At 56.0% G+C, this 19,794-nt stretch overlaps 1 protein-coding gene across 9 annotated transcripts in view; it reads right to left on the minus strand.

Moving 5' to 3' along the window:
* Kcnn1 (potassium calcium-activated channel subfamily N member 1) overlaps nucleotides 1-17,702 on the minus strand; it is a 20,683-nt gene extending 2,981 nt beyond the window's left edge. For 2 of the 9 annotated variants that reach the window (XM_021218851.2, XM_021218852.1), the window contains exons 1-7: nucleotides 9,456-9,537; nucleotides 7,453-7,929; nucleotides 7,097-7,192; nucleotides 5,410-5,828; nucleotides 3,570-3,711; nucleotides 1,718-1,828; nucleotides 1,149-1,276 (exon numbers count right to left, since the gene is read on the minus strand). In XM_021218851.2, the coding sequence (XP_021074510.1) occupies nucleotides 1,149-1,276; nucleotides 1,718-1,828; nucleotides 3,570-3,711; nucleotides 5,410-5,828; nucleotides 7,097-7,192; nucleotides 7,453-7,848 (1,292 nt within the window). In that variant the 5' untranslated portion in view covers nucleotides 7,849-7,929; nucleotides 9,456-9,537. Of the gene's footprint in view, nucleotides 1-1,148; nucleotides 1,277-1,717; nucleotides 1,829-3,569; nucleotides 3,712-5,409; nucleotides 5,829-7,096; nucleotides 7,193-7,452; nucleotides 7,930-8,748; nucleotides 8,848-9,455; nucleotides 9,538-13,636; nucleotides 13,734-14,903; nucleotides 15,523-15,778; nucleotides 15,854-17,614 lie in introns of those variants that run through there. The other 7 variants (XM_029532031.1, XM_029532030.1, XM_029532029.1 and 4 more) reach the window with 7 other exon arrangements.
* Between the last annotated feature and the right edge of the window lie 2,092 nt (nucleotides 17,703-19,794).

Raw genomic sequence — 19,794 nt, forward strand, 5'->3', positions numbered from 1 at the left:
CAGGATCAGGGATCAGCACAGGCAGGATCAGGGATCAGCACAGGCAGGATCAGGGATCAGCACAGGCAGGATCAGGGATCAGCACAGACAGGATATGAACCCACAGCTGCTGATCAGGTGTGGTGTGCCCTTGACCCCTGGAGAAGGGGCTGCCAAAGGTGGGTTCCACCCTCTCTATGCCACATCCTGCATTTGCCTCCCCAGGGGTGTGGACAGCCTCCTAAGGCCCAGAGTTCTGACCCTGGCACCCTTGGAGAGTCACAGTGTCACAGGCAAAACAAGAAAGAAAGAAAGAAAGAAAGAAAGAAAGAAAGAAAGAAAGAAAGAAAGAAAGAAAGAAAGAAAGAAAGAAAGAAAGAAGGAAAGAAAGAAAGAAAGAAAGAAAGAAGAAAAGGAAAGAAAGAAAGAAAGAAAGAAAGAAAGAAAGAAAGAAAGAAAGAAAGAAAGAAGGAAGGAAGGAAGGAGGGGGCAGGGGCAGACAGACACTCAACACATCCAGCAACAGAAGCTCAAGAGGACCGAGGGGCGCAGCCTCCGCCCGCCAAGGACCACCACCAAGGACCACCACCGCGGACCGAGGGGCTGCCCGTCAAGGACCACCACCGCTGCTGGGAAGATTCAAACCCCCCAAATCACGTGTGTCTCTTGTATTTTTCCCAGGACCGTCCCTTTTTGGTTTTATTTCTTTGGCTTCCTAGGCGCTCAAACACTAGTTCCATTGTCAGGGTTCTCCTCAGCAACCCTTTGTTGTGATGGTCCCCCCCAACTCCCTACATCAGCCTGGGTTTCACACCGTCCTTGGTATGGCTGCCTCTGGGATTCCTGTCCATGCCTGTCTCCCCCTAGGCCCTAATCCGAACTTGTTTGACCTCAATAACTGCTGGAGGATACAGGAAAGAGTGCTGGAAGGGAGGAGTGACAGAGGGGCGGGGCGACGGAGGGGCGGGGCTGCACCTGACCACCATGTCCCACACACAGGTGACTCACACTAGGACCTACTCTTCAGTCCCCTAACCTCCCACTTTCCTCTTCTGGAATCTTTCGAACATTCTTGAACATTCCCTGAGGTCAGCACTAGGGCAAAGCTGTGTGTGGCTCCCTGGGAGCCAGGTGAGCAGATAAAGGCGCTGCAAAGCAGCCGGACTTACTGATGGATGGCCTGAAGGAACTTACGCTGGTGTTTCCGAACCCGGCCTTGATCTGGCTTCTTCACTAGCCTGGTGTGTTTGTAGATGAGCCATGTCTCCCTGAGAACGTTTGCAGCGGCATTTTTGACCTGAGGATCAAAAAAAGGGTTGTAGCATTAGGAAGATTGAGAGCCACTGTCTTACACAGTCTTGTGTAGCCCAGGCTAGCTTCAATCTCACTATGTAGCTGAGGCTGGCTTTGTTCGCCTGCCTCTGGCTTGAGTGTTGGGATGACAGGCACACACACACCACCATGCCTGGTTGGTGTGGTCCTGCGAGGGAGGGAATCCAGACCCTGCACTTTAGGCAAACACTGCTGACTGGGTTCCAGCCCCTCATTTTATGCAACTGAAGCAAAGAAAGGGCCATGTGCCAACGCTGATGAGTCTGGGGCGTGCCCTCTTGATCCAGAGCTGGGAGTGCAGTATGGCCTTGTCTTCTTTGTGTGCTGGGCTGAGCCTGATAGCACTTTGGAACAGCGACGGTGGCTGGCGACCCACAGAGACAGGCGTGGCCTGCAGGCCCCTCACCCGCTTGGTGAGCTGGGTGTCCATCATGAAGTTGTGCACGTGTTTTTCGGCCTTGGTGAGCTCCAACTTCCGGGCCACGACGGCCACCACGAGTGCAGTGCAGCCTGCTCCCTGTGTGTGGCGGGAGGGCATATCAGAATCCCAACGCCAGCCCTGCCCTCCCCCAGGAAGCCCTCCCAGTGTCCTGGCCCCTCTGTGACAGTAGGAGGGGGACAAGAGAAGTTACACAGGCAAGGGCTAGGGTACTCTGCCATAGTGAGACAGGGAGCATCCAATACCCACGAGGTGCCATCAGGCCACGGAGGCAGGAGCTGAGGCCAGGCATAGCAACCACAGAGTGCAGAGACCGCCAGGGTGAACCAGTCCCAACCCTGGCTGGGACTGAGGTCTTTGAGGACCCAGAAGCCTCTTTTTGGGAAAAGCCACACTGAGGAGGTCAAAGCAACTTGTCAGAAAGTTCTGGAGGGAATACTACAGAGTCAGGACAAGAACAGGGATTAAGACCCATACCAAAAAGCCCAAAAGAGCAAACAGTTGTGACACAAAAGAGTCACCCATGTCTGCTTCCCAAGAGGCCAGGCTACAAAACCTCAGATTCAAGGGAAAATGACGGGTGCTGGAAATGAGGAATCTGAAAGTGTGACTGATGGCAGGAGATAGGGCAGAGGGAGCACTGATGTCCCAGCTGCTCGGGAGGCAGAGGCAGGTGGAGCCTCAGAGTCCAGGAGTTTCAGGACTGACAGGGTCATAGTAAGACTGTCCAAAAATTAGTGGCTGGGGACCATGGCTCAGGGGTGGAGCCCCTGTCTAGAATCCCCAGTGAAGGACAGTGTGGATTAGGGGTGGAGCTCCTGTCTAGACTCCCTCAGGGCAGGGCTGGGCTCAGGGGTAGAGCCCTACCTAGAAACCCCTAGTGAGGGTGTGGCTCCAGCAGCTGGTTAGAATTTTCTGAAAGGAGTCATACTTTTAAAGCTATGTCCATTAAGGGACTATGGTTAACCACAGGACTTTCTGGAAGGGATGTGGCCCGTTAGGGAACATAGTTTTGTATTCCTTCCAGGCCACTCTGGACCGGATGGTTTCAGCTCTGTGCTCTGGGAGAGTGGGCCCATCCTTGGTCTTCCTCCTTTCTCGGGTGGAACAGGGCCGGGTGAATTAGCCAAGAATTCATGAAGCCTTTTAGGGAGACAGGGTCACATGAGCTGGGCCTGCCAAGAGCCAGCTAAGGTTTGTGCGCCTGAGAACTCGTCTTACTTTTAGTTTAATTTTGTTTTGAGACAGCATCTCTTACGGTAGTCCAAACTGGCCTGGAAGTGGCCATCCACCTGCCTCAGCTTCCCAAATGTTGGAATGACAGGCATATGCTACCATGATGATCCTGTTTTTGCAAGAATATTGTGCCTCAGCAAGAATGGTATAAACTGCTTACTAGCCTGTGCTGCCGCTGCCGCTGCCTAGCCTGTGCTGGTGTTGGTGCTTGCCTTTAATCCCAGCACTCAGGAGGCTGAGGCATGCAGATCTCTATGATTTCGAGGGCAGTCAGGGCTACATAGTGAGACAACCGGTCTCAAACAAAGACAAGGAAACTGTTGCTTAAATCAGGAGGAAAGGAATCTGATGTCCCACGTGGACCACACCCACCAAGACGAGAGCCGAGGACCCTTCTTCCTGGCTTCTAGAGTCACTACAGACAAACGTTAGAGGTGTTGATGAGCCACTTGGGCTCCCTGAAATCAGATATGGGGTCAACTGAAACCTCTAGGCACAGCTGTGGTATCCCCAGAATTCCCTAGACAAACCCTCCCAACACTTGAGCCAGACTTGGGGTGCAAGACAGGGGCTCTACACTCACCATGATGCCAGTGAGCAGACACACACCCTTCCCACAGTAGGTATGCGGCACCATGTCTCCATAGCCGATGGACAAGAAGGTGATGGAGATGAGCCACATGGCTCCCAGGAAGTTGCTGGTCACTTCCTGCTTATCATGGTACCTGGTGTTGGGGGGGGGCAGACAAGGCTCATCATTCCATGCCGTCCTCACAATCTTCATTCATCACATTCCTAGGGATGGGGACAGGGCTCTGGGGAGTTTCCCTGGTTGCTCAGGGACTGGAGCTGGGGCTGAGTAAGGTTGGGATGGGGATCCCATGCCCTCCTCCTCCCCCCATGGTCCTTCCAGCCTCTCCCTTCCTTGACACCCATGCCGCAACCCACCATGTCTGCCCTCCCTAACCCCCACGGCGTGACCAAGGCACACCACATGGAAGACGAGCATGTAGGGTAGACACTAGGAAGAACTTCCCTCAGCACAGCCCGTGAGGCCTGAGGGAAGAGGACTGGGAGAGACAGAAGGCCAGAGGTGGCTGTAGTGTAAGGAGGGGAAGGGTACTGAGGAGGGTGGGAGACAGGGTACAGAGGCACATGCTGTCCCCAGCCTGAGGCCTCGGGTGTGGAAAGAAGCGGACACTGGATGGCACAGCTGGATTGGGGCCTCTGCAGGAAAGACAGCCTGAGACCTCACCTACTAGGGCTGTGGAAACCAAGCACCTGACAGAGGCAGGGGCCGCTCAGGCTTGGGGGGATGGGAGGCAGGGAGCTTGCCCAGCTTGCCAGCCATGGTACTGCGATAGTGTTGTTGCTTTTTTGTTTTTTGAGACTGGACATCATGTAGCCCATGCTGGCCTCAAGCTTACTATGTACTTGAGGATAACCTCCTGGCTCCGTCTCTCTAGTGCTGAGATGACAGGCGTAGTCCCATGCCAGGCTGCAGCTACAGGGTGACCCAGGTGCAGGGATGGGGACGTGTGGGTGGGGACAGGGCTATGGGGGGCAAGGCAAGACGGCAAACAGCGAGCCTGGTAGTAAGACAGGCTGCGTGCTCCCCAGCTCAGAGCAGGGGTGCAGGGAGGGTCCTAAGGTTCCCGATCATATCCGTAGGGTGGGGCTACAGGAACTGTGGGCACACCAGATCCCTGAGAGCCAGCCTGAACCCTAGAAGGACAGAAGTGGGGAGTCCTGGGTCTCCCAGCTAGGCCTGTGGGTGAGCTGAGACTTGTGGTCTCCAGAGCTGACAAGGACCCTGGACTCTGGGTGGTCCTTTCCCGCCAGTCAGGCCCACCCTGGCTGCCAGCTCCCCTCCCTCACAGCTGATCTTAAATTCTCGACTGGTGGCACCACAGGGGTAGCTGGGTGGTTGAGTCATGGGAGGGGCGCAGGGGCGGGGGTGGAGGTTGGAGGCAGCTCAGATGACCGTAGGACTCACGTGTTCCCCCTAGGTTCCGGAAGGCCAGAGACAGGGGGGGAACGTTAACATTAAACTTCAGCTGGACCTGGTGGCTCTGAGTCCCGAGTTCTACCCCAGCTCCCCAGAAATAAGAAAGCGGGGGTATCAGTGGAGGGACGGGGATGGGGCAGCTCTGAGCCTGTGGCCCCTTCTGCTGGGCTGAAGTCAGAGGCCAGCATGGGATGCCTGGAGGTCAGGGACTGAGCCATGGGTCTCCCCGGGGACAGTGGAGGCTGAGGACACAGGCAGGGACGGACACAGTCCCCAGCTAGAGATACTGAGGTCCCCTGTGCAGGCTCATGCAGGGTCGGAAGAAGACAGGAGGACTGTCTAGAGGTGAAGGGACTGAGCTGAGGACCTGGGGTTTGGGTTCAAGAACAGGACGGGGCAGTCCCCAATTGGTCACCTCTCACACACGCGCACTGTCCAAGCAGCAACGATCCAGGAGGAGACACTGAAGACCAACAACACAGTGCCGGGACAGATGGTCATGAGCGTCTTGGTGACGAAGCGCGTGTTGAAGGTGACACGGTTAAGGGCCCCGATGCTGCGACTGGATGCATCGGTGAAGATGCGGCTGTGCAGGAGCATGACCCGAGCCAGCAGGTAGAGACGCAGGAACATGGGGATGGACAGCAACACATCCAGATCGGCCTCGGCTGCCGACGGCACGAGAGAGAAAGCCAGCCGGGCTGTCCACGTGAAGCGATAGTGGCCGGGCACCGGGTGGATGGCACACACAACCAACTCCAGCGAGATCAGGGACACGCGCTCCCACGTCATGGCGATACGCCAGTCATCGGCACCATTGTCCACCAAGAACAGCTGCAGGAAGGAGGTGACGGAGTGGGTCCCTGAGGATGGGGCTACCTCTCGGTGGGAAAGCCGGCATGGGCCNCNGCNCCCCCCCCCCCCCCCCNCCAGCTCAGGAGTTTAGACAAAGATTACTTTTGCTTGTGTACTTTTGAGAGAAAGTCTCATTTAGCCCAGACTGGCCCTGAACTTCTAGATAATCAAGAATGACCCTGAAGTCCTGATTCTTATGCATCTGTCTGACAGATTTGTCTTAATGCATTTGATGACAGGTGTAAAACACCCCATTTGGCTGGTTTTGTTTTGTTGTTTTTAGTTTTGTCTTTTTGAGACAGGCTCTTATTATAAAGCTCAGATTGGCATTAAACTATCAGGAATCCTCCTGCCTCAGCCTCCAAAGTACTAGAATGATAGGGTATGTGCCATGTAGGACCCTTGCTTTTTCAGCTGCAGCTAAAACTCAAAGCCAAGCAAAGGTGCTCTCTTCGCCAGCAAGCCCGAGGACCTCAGTTCAAGTCCCGGATCCCAGAGAAATGACCTCCACTCATGCACACACACACACACACACACACACACACACACACACACAAAGGAGGTGCTGGGCTGGACTCTTGGGAAAGTGCCTGCCTCACTGCCCTGGGTCTGATCACCCAAACTGCTGAGAAATCCTTTAGTTTAATGTCCACCTAGCCCTGCTGGAGACATACAGTCTGAAACTGTCTTGGGATGTGGTGGTGATGACCAGCCTCAGCAACCTCCGTGCCATCAGGAGGGGACCTGCCACACACTGCAGGTGATACCTCCTCCGTGGCCCAAGTGCCACACAGTGACCTTGTCACTGCCAGCTCTCAGTCGGACTCCCTCAGCCCCGTGGCCCAGAATCTGTTCATCTTAGCAACTTCCCCATTCTGGAACTTTCTCAGCAATGCAGAGCTACACCTGTGGCTTTGTGGCCTCCCTCAGCCTCCGTCGTCTTGGGTCAGAATGCTGTGGGTGGAAATCAAAGGGTCCCTGCCTCCCCAGCATCAAAGGGGTGGCTAGAAGGAAAAACTGTTCTTAGCTGGGCCCACGGGACCCACGCTGTCACCCCAGCACTGGGAGATGGTGACAAGAGGATCAGTAGTTTCTAGCCTGGGCTATTTGAGACCCTGTCTCAAAAACAGAAAACAGCCCCTGGAAAACAGACAAAGGGGACATTGGGAGGGCTAAGAGTGGGACATTATTACCCCAGAGGCCCTGGCCTAGCGTTGGGTCATGCCTCCAACGCAGTAAGTACCAACCTGGATCTCTCGGGCGTGGTACAGGATGACAAGGCCAAGCAAGATGATAGTGGACAGGCTGATGAGGCATTTCAGAGCAAACGAGCACAGTGACTCCTGCGCAGAGAGAGGGAGGGGACGCTGAGGGCTCCTGGCATTGATGCCCAGGACAATGGCCACCCAGATGGGATCTGTCCCTGTGCCTTCCCCGACTCCAAGTCTCAGCTCCTCTGGCTCCCAGAAACATCTCAGTGTCCCCCAGCTCACGAATCCTGGTGACTCCTGCAGCATCCATCCGCATGCCCTCTCCTGCGTCCCTCACCCTGGCTCATGGGGCCCCAACTGAGGTGCCACCCCCAGGCTGAGCAGATGCCTACCTTGGTGTATACACCCCAGGACAGCTCTGTTTCTGTCACCATGACGACAATCCCAAACATGCCAAAGATGAGCGCATAGTCACTGAGCCGTTTACGCTTTTCAAAGAGGGCCCTGCGGTGTCCCAGGCGGTGGCTGACCGTTGGGGGTTTCCCTGAGCCTGTCTTGTCCTCCTCCTCTTCCTCCTCTTCCTCTTCCTCCTCTTGCTCCTGGGGGTGGCCCCTGCAGCCACCGGGTGACAGCCTGGCAGGCTGACCCTTGGCCACCATCTGCAGGCCTGGGCCCTGGGTGGGCTGCAGGGGGTGGCCTGCCTCAGGGTCCACAGGCTCCCAGCCCAGGAATCCAGGCCTGCTGCCCAGAGGCTGCCCCACGCTGCCATTGTGGCTGCGGCTACTCATGGCCACCTGCCTCCGTGGGCTGGGCGTGCAGCAGGCCCTTTGGGACCCAGCATGGTTCAGCAGCAGTGCTTCTGAACGGACCTGTGGAGACAGCAAAGAGTGAACATCACCTCGGCCATTACAGAACATTCCAAGGCTCAGGAGAGTCCAGGATGCCCTGATCATCTGGAAAGTCAGTGTCTACCAACACCGGCTCAAAGCTGGCTTCAGCTCCCCAGCGTTGTGCCTAACCTCCCAGACACCAGCATGCCCTGTAGTCACCCTCACCCATGAGTACCCCCTGCCCCTCAAGCTACTGACAGCAGGTGACAAGGTGGCCTGGGTGCCTGCAAGGCACACGGGTGAAGAGGCAGTAAGGGGCTGTGACTCAGCTGTCTGACACATGTGCCAAGCACAGCCTAGGCACTGCCGTGTTGTTCCCCTGAGACAGCCTCTTCTTGGGCAGGCTGGCTGGCACAGGAGGATGGATGCAGAGCAAGCAGGGGAATCTACCTCAGTGACCTGGTCCTGGGCTGGCTGCATTTTGAGCCTCCAGTTAAAAGGACTGTCTGTTGCCCCAGGCGCAAGGGGAACACCTCTTCTGGTTTTATAAAGAGCAAAGCTGAGGGAGGTTGGGCAGCCCCTGGATCCTCCGCCAGCACCAAGTCAGACACAGACTAAGGGACTGAGGGCAGGTGACAGGGAACCAGGCTGGCTCTGCCCAAGGGGCTGTGAGCTGGGGACAGAGCTGCTTTCTGTCATGGGGCCTGGGACACCAGCTCAGTCCATCTTTTCTTGTCTCCTGTGATTTTATTTATTTACTTTAAGACAGGCTCTCAATCAGTGCAGGTTGGCCTGTGACAAACCCCAGGTGCTGGGGTGGCAGGTGTGAGTCGCCATGCTAGGACTGGTGATACATACCTATCCCGTAAGCAACTGGGGAAGCTGAGGCAAGAGGCGCTGAACAGCAAGGCTGTTCTATGTACGTTTGAGGCCAACTTGGGCTACCTGAGAACCTGTCTCAAAATAAAATAAAATAAAATAAAATAAAATAAAATAAAATAAAATAAAAAGAGATCAGTAGGTGTCCCTTGCTGTGAGTCTCAAGGAGGCACCACCTCCCACACCCCTTGTAGGAACCACAGTGAGAATGGCTCATGACAGAAACTCCCAGGACACTAGACCTGTGTCAGGTGGCCTCCCCAGCAGCTGGGGGTAGGAGATGGAGAGGAGGAAGGGTGCCAGAGCTCTTCTCACCAGGCTCACTGACTCCTCAGGGTGACCGGCTCTGCTTGCCCTTTGCACACCGGCTACCAGGGAGCTTACAAGGCCAGCTGGCAGCCCAGGTGCTGTCACTGAGCACCCTGACCTCAGTTCAGGGTGGCCGGAGAGCGCGTGCTCATGTCACCGGCTGTATCACATCCACCCTTGTGCACGGACTTCGTGAACTTAGCGTCTCCCACTCGCAATCTTCCCTCACCGGGGGACACGCGCACCCGCTCTTCTGTGTCCCTGACCCTGACCGCGTGGCAACACCATCCCCAGAGTCGTCCCTAGCCGCATAGCCCAGGGACTCGCTATTACTGTCCCACCCCCAACCCCAACCTCCCGCTTCCTCTCGCCAATACCTGCGGGCGACAGCGGGGACCTGGACCCGCGTGCCAGCGCGTCCCCGCCGAGACCGGCCAGGGAGGGGGAGCAGCGCCGCCCCGGATGAGCGGCGCCTTGGATTGGCTGAGTGCACCAGGCCCCACCCCCATGACCCCGCAGGCCCCGCCCATGCTTAAAGCTCCCTCCTGGGCACTCGGCAAGAATAGGAACCCCGGTGATGCGCATCTGTGCACGGGCAGCCGGCTATTGCAGGGGATCCTGCACACCTGGACCTTATCTCTGGGGACAGACAAGCCCGCTCACCTCAGGGACCCCGATCCTGAACCCTATTAGCCTTGCGGGCAGAAAGAGCTCCAGGGAGCTGCAATCATCAGGGCTGGGGAGACCCCCCCCAACCTGCTCTGCCCCCATCACTCAAGCCAAACTTGCAGAGCTCACTCATGAAAGTTTTTGTTTTGAATCAAGCTCTCACATAACCTAGGCTGGCGTGAAACTCCCTGTGCAGTACAGGCTGAGCGAGAACTTATGGTGGAGTCAGGGTTAGCCTTGAGTGGCCTTGAAGTTCTTCTGTTCCTTCTCCGTTCACCTCCTGAGCGCTGGGACAGTTTTGGGCAACCCTTCCCAGCTCATGCAACATTTTTTTTGTGGTCTTGGGTTTTGTTTGTTTGTTTGTTTGTTTTGATAGCTCTGTAGCCAAAGCTGATCTTGAACTTTACTCACTGAAATCCTCCTGCCTCAACCTTCTTCCTAAGGTGCTGGAGTTTCAGGTGTCTCCTAAGACATCCCAGAGGCCAAGGGGTAGCCCTATTCTCTGCCTCTTCAGTCACGTGATTACTGACAAGCTGTGGAGCTGAGGTTTGCCTGCATCCTTGGGTGCTGCGCATGGAGTCCCCTCCCCAACTCCCAGCTCCTTCTGCTTCTTCCTGGCCCAATGTCTTTGCAGTTCAGAGAGCCTCAGGAAGGACTGAGGGGCAGGCGTGTGGCCAGCAAGTGGCCCAGGAGCAGTGACAGCACTGAGCCCCAGCAGAGTCACCAACAGAGTGGCAGTCCAGGTGTTGGGGACCACATCTGCACTATCCACATCGGTGGAGCCAGATGGAACCAGCCTGGGGTGACAGACGCACTCAGGTTACAAGAGACACCACAGAGGGACAAGCCAAGAGCACCAGAAGTCCCTAAACCTTCTGCATGCGGCCACCTCAGCCTGTGGCCCTGGGCCTTCCCTGCCTGCCCCCTTCTTAGACCACCCAGGAATTGCTTTGCTTTTTGTTTTAGAAAGGGTTTCAGGTCTGTGAGGCTCAGATTTATTATAGAGCTGAGGATGGCCTGGAACTGACCCTCCTGCCTCTACCTCCCGGGTCCTGCCTGACAGGACAGGCCTGGGATACCAAACCCCATTTGCTTGTGCTGACAACAGAAGCCAGGGCGTCATAAACACTGGCAAAGCAATCAATCCCCTGAGACACACCTCAGTCTCTCACAGGGATTGGGGGCATGCCCCTGTTTGTCATGAAAATTGGGGTGCTCACTGCCCATCTAGCTCTCCTCCCGGCCCCCGTCTCAACACACACCCCCATGGTGCCTGTGTTGAACACAATCAAGGAGTTCACAGGCTCAGCAACCACTGCCTCTAAGACTCACTCTTTCCCTCTTGGGGCCCACCTTGCCTTTAGGAGCCCCTGGAGGAGGAGGTATCCTAGCAACCAGTTGGGATGGCCTGGAGGCCTCTGGGCACCTCAGCCCTGCAGACAGATGAGGCTGGTGGTGGTAATGGGCAGGGTGGTTCTGGGGTTGAGTGCAAACTGGCCACACCTTCACCCTAGGCATGGGCTCCAGGGGCCATGTGGGCGGGAGGGGGCAGAGGAGCCACAGATATACTTGGGACACTGTTAACACTCCTGTGACAGGAAACAGCTTTGCAAAAACTGTCCTTTGGAGACTGCTGAACATGAGGCCCTTCCTTAGGGCCTGAGGGCTGAGCCACCAGCTCTGGGCAGTGGGTAAAGGACACCAGGGAACCCTTTCAGTCCTGTAGAGATGGGGGCTGAAGCAGAGGCGGCCATGCCATACACACTCTCTTACTTCCACCACACCCACCAAGCTCTGAAATCAGCCAGGCCCATGCAGCGCGTGCCAGCCATCCCAGCACTTGGGAGGTGGAGCCCTGAAGATCATAAGATAAAGGCCAGCATTCCCTACCCAGATAGGAAGCCAACTTGGGCTACAGCCCTGTTGCAAAATGAACAGAAAATTGGGAAAGAGCTTGTCATAGGTGAGTGTGCAGAGGCCCTGAGGCAGGAGCAGAGAAGGAAGTCACAGGAGAAGTGGGGGCACACATCTTAGGGAGCTAATTTTGGCTTATCTGGGGCTCGGAGATCTTGGATTTACCCATCATTGTGCCCCGAGCCTGTCCTGTATACAGAGCTTGCACTTAGGGATAACAGAAGCCCACACAAGCCAGACTTGAACTGGGAGAGCACTGGTCCCGGTCCTCTCCGGGAAAGTGGTCCCCCAGTAATACACAAGGTGTCTCCATCAGCCACCTCAGTAGGCTTTAGAAGACCCAGTCCACTCATCTCTGCAACCATCAGGACCTCCCTTTGTCCCAAAACCGTACAGTCTGACCTTATGCAGATGTCTTTTGTTTTAAGACAGTGTCTCAATCCCTGCCATGTGCCCAGCGCCCGGCCCAAGGCCTCCTGCATAGCAGCTAGTTATGCAGTGTTTGTTGATTGACTAACACTGACCCCATGGACAGCTCACGGCTAACATCAGACATCACTCAGGACTGGAAACTGAGGGGTGGTGGGTCAGGATCTTTTGGACCTGCTTTCACCTCACCAACCAGGCTGTGTGACACTGAGCATGCCACCAGCCTCTTCGAGAGGACACAGCTGGGCATGTCTCCAGTCACTGCTGTTGATCTTACGGTGTCTTTTCCAGGCCTTTCCCCTTAAGCTTTAGGGAAAACCTGCAACAACCTGACTCCAAGGTCAGCAGCACTGCACCTGATACACAGATACACATGCATATCACACACACACACACACACACACACACACACACACACGATAAATCCTTACTTTTTTTTTTTTTTTTTTTTAAATTTACGGCTAGCAAGATGGCTCACAAGAGCAGCCGCTGCTCTGGCAGAGACCCAGGCCCAGCACCCACATCAGAGACCCGCTGCCTCCTACATTTCTGCCTGCGCTCACATGCGAGGCCTTCACAGACATATACTTTAAAAAAAAAAAAAATCAAAATTAGGACGAGGCAGTGTTGACGCCTTTAATCTGAGCACTTGGGAGGCAGAGGCAGGTGGATCTTTGTGAGTTTGGGGCCAGCCTGGTCTTCAGAGCAAGTTCCATGACAGCCTGGGCTACACAGAGAAACCCTGTCTCGATGACCGCCCCCTCCCCCCAAAGAATTAAAATTAATTAAAAATAATTTTAATTGACTTCAAGTCTGTGTGTGTGTGTGTGTGTTTTGTTTAAAGGGACAGGAACTCACTGCAGAGTCAAGGCAGTAGCTAAGCCTTCCGTGTACAACTTCCCAGCACTGGGAGGTCATGCAGGCAGGGAGAACCAACGTAGGCTGCTGGCTTTATTTATTGTTTACTTATTTGTTATGTTGTATGTGTCTATGTGTGTCTGTGTCTCTTTATCTTTGTCTCTCTTTCTCTGTACATATGTTTCTCCTCTGTGTCTGTGTGTGTGTCTGTGTGTGTGTCTTTCTTTGTCACTTTCATTGTGTGCATACATTTGTGTGTGTCACTCTCCCTCTTTCTCTTTGTCTGTGTGTGTGTGTGTGTGTGTGTGTTATCCCTGAGCAGGCCAGAGGGTATCAGGTGTCTGTGGATCACTCTTGGATTTATACCCTTGACACAGGGTTTCTCACTCACTTGGAGATGGGCTGACAGCCATCAACCCTGCCATGCTCCTGCCTCCACCCTGTACAGTGCTAAGGTTCCAGGCACAGGCCACACCCTGCTTTCTGGTGTGTACTCATCCACACTTAGGTCTCCTTTCGTACACAGCAGTCCTCCCACCTGAGTTACGGACCAGCCCTATCTTTGCTTTTTGTTGCTGTTTTTTGAGACACAGCATCAGGCCCAGGCTGCCCTCCACCCGCAGCTCATGGCCTGGCAGTCAGCAACTCTTCTACCCCACAGCCAGGGGGACCAGGGCAGGTGACTCACCCTGGGGTCCAAGGGGCTCTGGAAACCACCAACCTGAGGTCCCTGTTCTTCCGAGTCTTGAAGTTGCCCTCAGAAGTGGGACGGCTCTTCTCCACACCTGTAAGGATCAGACACGGGAACCGGATCGGACAGGCCCACAGGGCTCCTTCTCTTGCTTTGCTTTGCTTCTGGTTTCTGAGACAGGGACTCTGTGTAGCACTGGCTGTCCTAGAACTCTTGCTGTAAGCCAGGCTCGCCTTGAACTCAGAGATCTAGCGTGACTCTGTCTTGTTTTGTGAGTGCTGGGACTAAAGGATGTGTGCCCCGACCAGGCTGAAGGTCTATGGACCTCAGGGTTCTTTAAGATTAGTGGCTTTGGCGACTGTGGGACCCGCAGCTGCGAGTCCATCATTTGAGGCTGTTGTTCCACACACCCCTTTCCCTTCACCCCCTGGTTTCCTTCCTTGCTTGCTGTCGTGAACTTAAACGTGACTCTTCTCTTTTCACAGGACCTGGGCAAGGGGCAGTGGTCACGGGTAGTGGTGGGGTGGTGGCCCAGGAGAGCTGACAGTGGCTGGGGAGGGCAGGGGCTGCCAAGGTCACTCTGCTGGCCTCCTCCAGACACCTGCCTACTAGGTGATCCACAGGATCTGGGACTGGGCCGGGCCAGCAGCTAGATCATGGCCCTGAAATGAGTCCTGGGGATCCTAATTTAACCACCCTCCTAGTTTCTGGGCACCAGATTGAGGGGCTTCACACCCCATGTTCAGAGATGAAGCAAAAGCACAGACAGGACCCCACCCAGGGGTTGTTGGGTTCTGGACTACTCTGCCCCCTGCCTTGCTGGGTGACCTTGGGTGAGGACTAGCCTTCTCTGGACCCCCCAGTTACCCACCGCAGGGGGTGGCTGACGGAGAAAGCCAGAGGAAAAGCCTGAGGGTCTAGCAAGTCAGCTCGAAGCTCCTGCCGGCCATCTCTGAAGGGAATCCCCGCCAAACATGAGGACCAATGCCTTAAGGAAGGCGCCATGGGGAACTGCGAGGAGGAAGTGGACTGCCACCCTGAGTGACTGGCAGTCCCCAGGACCCCAACCTCACCTGAAACTGAACCCCTTTCACCCAGGGACTCGGGGTTCGTTCTGGGGCAGAGTCTCTGCTCCGGATTGTCTGGGGAAGATGAAGGAACATCCCGCGGTTCCCGCAGGTCTCCCAAACATCGGTAGACTTAGTGAAACCCGGTAAAGAGACACCCCCACCTTATCGCCACCCCCTTCTGCCTGTTAACTCACCAGTAGTCTCCAGCCGCAGTTGCTGGAGTCCTTGCGTCCCGGCCCGAGAGCAAAACCAAGTGAACAAGCAGACGGGCAAGGGCGTGGGAACAGAGGTGCGCGCGCCGCTGCAGCGCGGACCCCCACCCGCGCGGCCAGCTGAGGACGGTAAGGTGTCCCCTCCGCGGCGGCACCCAGCGCGCTCCACGCCGAGGCCGAGGACAGTGACCGAGGACACGCCAAGGGCTGGGGCGATCCTTGGTGTCCGCTGGCTTTACGCGCGCAGCTTACAGACGGGGAAACTGAGGCTGCGACAAAGACCAGGAATCCTTGTCCTTCAACCCAGTTAGGTGCAGCAGCTGTCGCCTCCCACAGGGAAATGCACTCCAGCGAGAAGCAGAGCCTGGGGTAGGGGAGGGTCGAGAGGGAGAGACGCCGGGAGACTCCAGCAGCTGATGACGCGGCCCAGGCTGGAAGGTCCTGGTTGGGGGGCGAGAGGTGGGGTGACTAGAGAGCCAGGAAGAGAAAACTTCACTGTCCCTGTGTCTGGCTGGAAGGTGTCGCTCACGCAGCTGGAGTCCCCCCTGCGCCCCTAACGGCGGATGCAGGGGTGGCGGGACCGTGAAGGTCAAAATACCCAGCCAGAACAATGAGCCTCCTGGGGTCTGGAGCGCTCAAGGAGCAGGAAAGCATAGCCTGGGGCTGGAGAGAGGCCAAGACCCTTTTGGTGATCTTGGCTAGACCCAAGACTCAGTTTCTCCAGTCCACTCTGGGGTGGCTCTCCAAAACTGAAATGTGGGCTGCTGGCTCTGTCCTGCTTTGTCCTCTAAGTGTCGACCCCCCCCACCCCCGTCTCAGCCCTTCCCTCCTAGCCCCACCCCTGAGTACCCACCCACCTTCTGCCACGATCTGAGACAGGGGGATTTCCTCCTGGGAGTCTGGAGGCCTTTAAGAGTTTCCATCATATTTCGTTGTTGTTATTTTTGTTTTTGTATTTTTTTTCTTCCATATGTTCTAAAAATAGCCGTTACCCTCCCCCTCCAGTCCCCCAGCCCCGCAGCACTTCGTGAGCAGCGCCGCGCTCCCGCGGTGGCCGGGGATTCCTCGGACGGGCGGGGCTGGGATGCGCTGGCGACCGGCGCGGGCTGCGAGCGCCCCTCCCACCGCGGAGCCGCGGGCGGGCGGCGAGAAACAAGACAGAAAGGAGGACTTCTGGGTCTACAGAACAGAGCTCGAGGGAGGGACAACAAAGGACTCCCATCGTTGTGGGGAACCCTGAACCTTATATCGCCCTGTGTGGAGTCCTCGAGCCGCGATTCTTAGACTCCCTACAATCCCTGCCTTGACATGAAATGTCTTGACAGCCTGGTGACAGGTCACATTCCTGTCCCGCACGTCTCTCCTGTCTCTCCTTGCAAGCGAGGAGACCAACCGGACTTTCCCCGGCCCCATAGTCTTTCCCAGACCCCCTGGGTGACCCCTGACCAAACCCAGCGTCCCTCGGAACCGGGCCAGCTTCGGGAGCATCTGGACCCTTTGACCAGCTCTGCCCTGTGCCAACTACTCCCACCTTTCATTCACAGCCTGAAGGTGATCCCCGACCGGCTTCCCTACTGGCCACCTCGCCCGGGTTTTAGGTCCCCGACTCCTTCCACTCCTGATATATTCATTCTCCTTGCCAAAGAGAAAGAGGAGGCTAAAAACTCCCAGGGAGCCGGAAGGGAGCTGCAATTAGGGCGAGTTCACCTCAAATAAAGGTGCCAGCGAAGTGAGGCTGTGCACAGACACCACAGAAGGACCTTTGAACCCAGCACAGAAGTCCTCATGCCTTCTGCAGGGCATCCCCGAAACTTCAGTAACGCAGTGGGGCTGCCCCGCCCGCCGCTGGGGACCGAATACAGTGTGTGTTCAGGGTGACCGCTGAGACCTGACCCTTCTTGCGGCTCATTGTTCCCATAGCCTCGTGTGTCACACTCTCTTTCTGAAAAGGATGGACGAAAGCTTTGTACTAAGGACAAAGGCGCAAGGAAGGCGTCTGCACCCTAAAGAGAGTGGCGCTGCTGTCACGACAGGAGACTGTCCCTCTGGACACTGCCAGCACCTCGGAGTGATACGGACGGAGTGATACGGTACGAGGTGGGTCCTGGGTCCTGGAGGACACCAAAGGCGCAGCCCTGGGGCCAGACACCGGGTTGAACGGCGCAGAGCTACGCGAGGGCGCCACGTCTTTGCCCATACACTCTGGGCTGGAGTTATGGTACCAGGATGGGGAGAGGCTCGAGACCTGGTGAAGAGAAGTGGGAAAGGGGAGAGGCTGGGGAGATGGTTGAGGATGGAGAGTTGCAGGGGGAGGGGGAAATGAGGAGTAGGGGAGCCAAGTTATGGCTGCAGGCTCTATGCCGCGTGATCTATTTTTTATATTTTTTCACAAGGGCTCACGGAGCCCACGTTGGCCTTGAACTCCTAATTCTCCTGCTTCCACTAGGTGTTGGTATAACAGGTGTGGAAAACCGTGCCGACCGGGCTCTTCCTCTACAGCAGCGCACGGGTCCCTTTGTCCTCTTCACCACCACCACCCCCCCCCCGTGCAAGGGGGAAACCCCAGCCCTGGTGGCGCATGCGCACATCTGCCCGGTTTCCCTGTAGCTCTCACTCTGCAGCCCCCGCACAGTTGCCATGGCGACCGCGAGGGACGAAACCTGGGGAAGACCCCGCCAGCAGCCCTCCCTCACCGCCCTCGCCAGGAGCTCCTCCCTTGTTCGAGCCGATTACCCCGGACTGCGTGGGCGCCGGGGCGGTGGAGGATTCCCCTAGTCCCCTGGGACTCGCAGCGGCTGGCGCATGCGCGCGGGTTAACACTCCCTCCCTCGCCCCCCACAGGGAAAGCCCTAGTGAAGGAAACAAAGTACTCCGCACATGCGCAGCGCGTGACTCTGAGGCCCGCCTGGTATCCTTGGCAACTGCGGGGAACTCCCTTCCAGCAACCCCTCTGAGAGTCAGGGATTTCCCCGCTGCTAGTGCGCAGGCGCAGGCTGGGATTCCGGGAGATGGGGCTTTTCTACAGAACAAAGGTTGTTGCTTCGGCTCCTGTCCGCATCATTTTTGACACTGTCTCTGTATGTGGCTCAACCTGACATTGAACTTACAGCAATGCTCCTGCCTCAAACTCCACATTGCTGTGATGACTAGCAAGGGTCACCACATGTGGTTCTTGTCCTTTATGTTCTTTTGTAGGAAAACAGTCAGCCCTGTGGCTCCGCGCTGTTTTGCAGTGTTCCCAGGTCCCTGCCCCTCCTACTGGCTTCCTCCTGTCACCAGTAGAGCCCAACACGGACCAGTGAAAGGTTCAATGGGTCGCCTTCTTTAGGGCGTTTATGCCTTTCTAGCGATGCCCTACACCGTGATCAGCTCTGCGCGTCATTAGTGATCCTGGAACCTGGGTGTGGCCGTGAATCCTGGTACCAGCTGAAGGAGGCAGAGGGAGAATAAATTCAAGGTCAACCTTGGCTACATCTGACTCTGTCTCAAGCTACGGTTTTTAGTTTTCAACGTTTATGTGCGTAGTGTTTTGTCTGAACACACATATGTAGACACACAAGTAGATATGTGTATGTGCCACATGTGTCTGGTGCCCTTGGAGATCAAAGAGGTCATTGAAGACGGTGGCACTGGAGTCACAGTGGTGAAGTCCTTGTACCTACTGAACCAACTCTCTAGCTCTCTCAATTCTCTTTTTGGGGGTAGATAGGGTAGGGGGAAGATCTTTGTAGCCCAGGTTGGCTCCTGCAGCAGCCTCACAGGAACACGAGATAACTTTGCTTAAGATCTTAGCAGCCGGGGCTGGTGAGATGGCTCAGTGGGTAAGAGCACCTGACTGCTCTTCCGAAGGACGGCTACAGTGTACTTACATATAATGAATAAATATCTTAGCGGCCACCCAGGTGGGGTGCGAACACCTCTTTATGGGGAGCTCTCACACCTGGAGCTGCAAGCACGGTGGGCTTCTCCTCCTGTGTCCCAGCTGCTGTCACTGTAAGGTGAGGATACCACACGTGTATAGGAGACAACACATTCAGGTACGTGGACCTCCGACTGCTGCCATGCCCCATGTGTGACGCCTCCTCTGCCTGGGGCTCACCAAGGCTCCCAGGTCTTTTCCAGGGATGCCAGGCACCCCCCTGTCCCCAGGGCTGCCTCTTGGTGCACTGCAGGCCTTCTTCAGTTTGGCAGACTTCTCTCCCCACGAGGCTGTTAGGTCCATAGAGCCCAAACTGGATCACCATGAACTCCTGACTCTGCCTGGAGGCCTGGGTCAGCAGGCATGCGCCCCATGCCCAGTTTAGGAATTTTTGACTTTCCAGATGTGGGGTTGGAGCTCAAGGCCCCACACATGGTGGCAGAGTGCAGTCACTGTACTTATCTGACGTATCTTGCTATCCTTCTGTCAAAGATTTCCCAGCCACAGCCAGTGTCAGTGTGTCACTCCCTTGGCATCAATGGCCCGTCCCTCTTGATTAGGTACAGGACTCTTTCACATTCTTCAAAGACCTACTCCATGAAACTTACCCCTTCATCCCAGCTCCAGCCCTTGGGAGCAGGGGACACCTGCATCATTCCTGGTACAAGAAACTGGGCAGAAGCCAGGCATGGTGACTCACGCCTTTAATCCCAGCACTTGGGAGGCAGAGGCAGGTGCATTTCTGAGTTTGAGGCCAGCCTGGTCTACAGAGTGAGTTCCAGGACAGCCAGGGCTACAAGAAAGAAAGAAAAACTGGGCAAAGAGACATAGCTGCTGTGTCAGGAAAATCTAAGAGAAAAGTAGGGACTGACAAGGACACAAGTGGCAGGCGACAACGTCATGTGTGCCAGGTGTCAGAATTTTAGGACTTGATAAATCCCACCTCCTGCGCCC

The sequence above is a fragment of the Mus pahari genome, chromosome 19 (genome assembly GCF_900095145.1).
Source record: "Mus pahari chromosome 19, PAHARI_EIJ_v1.1, whole genome shotgun sequence".
NCBI lineage: Eukaryota > Metazoa > Chordata > Mammalia > Rodentia > Muridae > Mus > Mus pahari.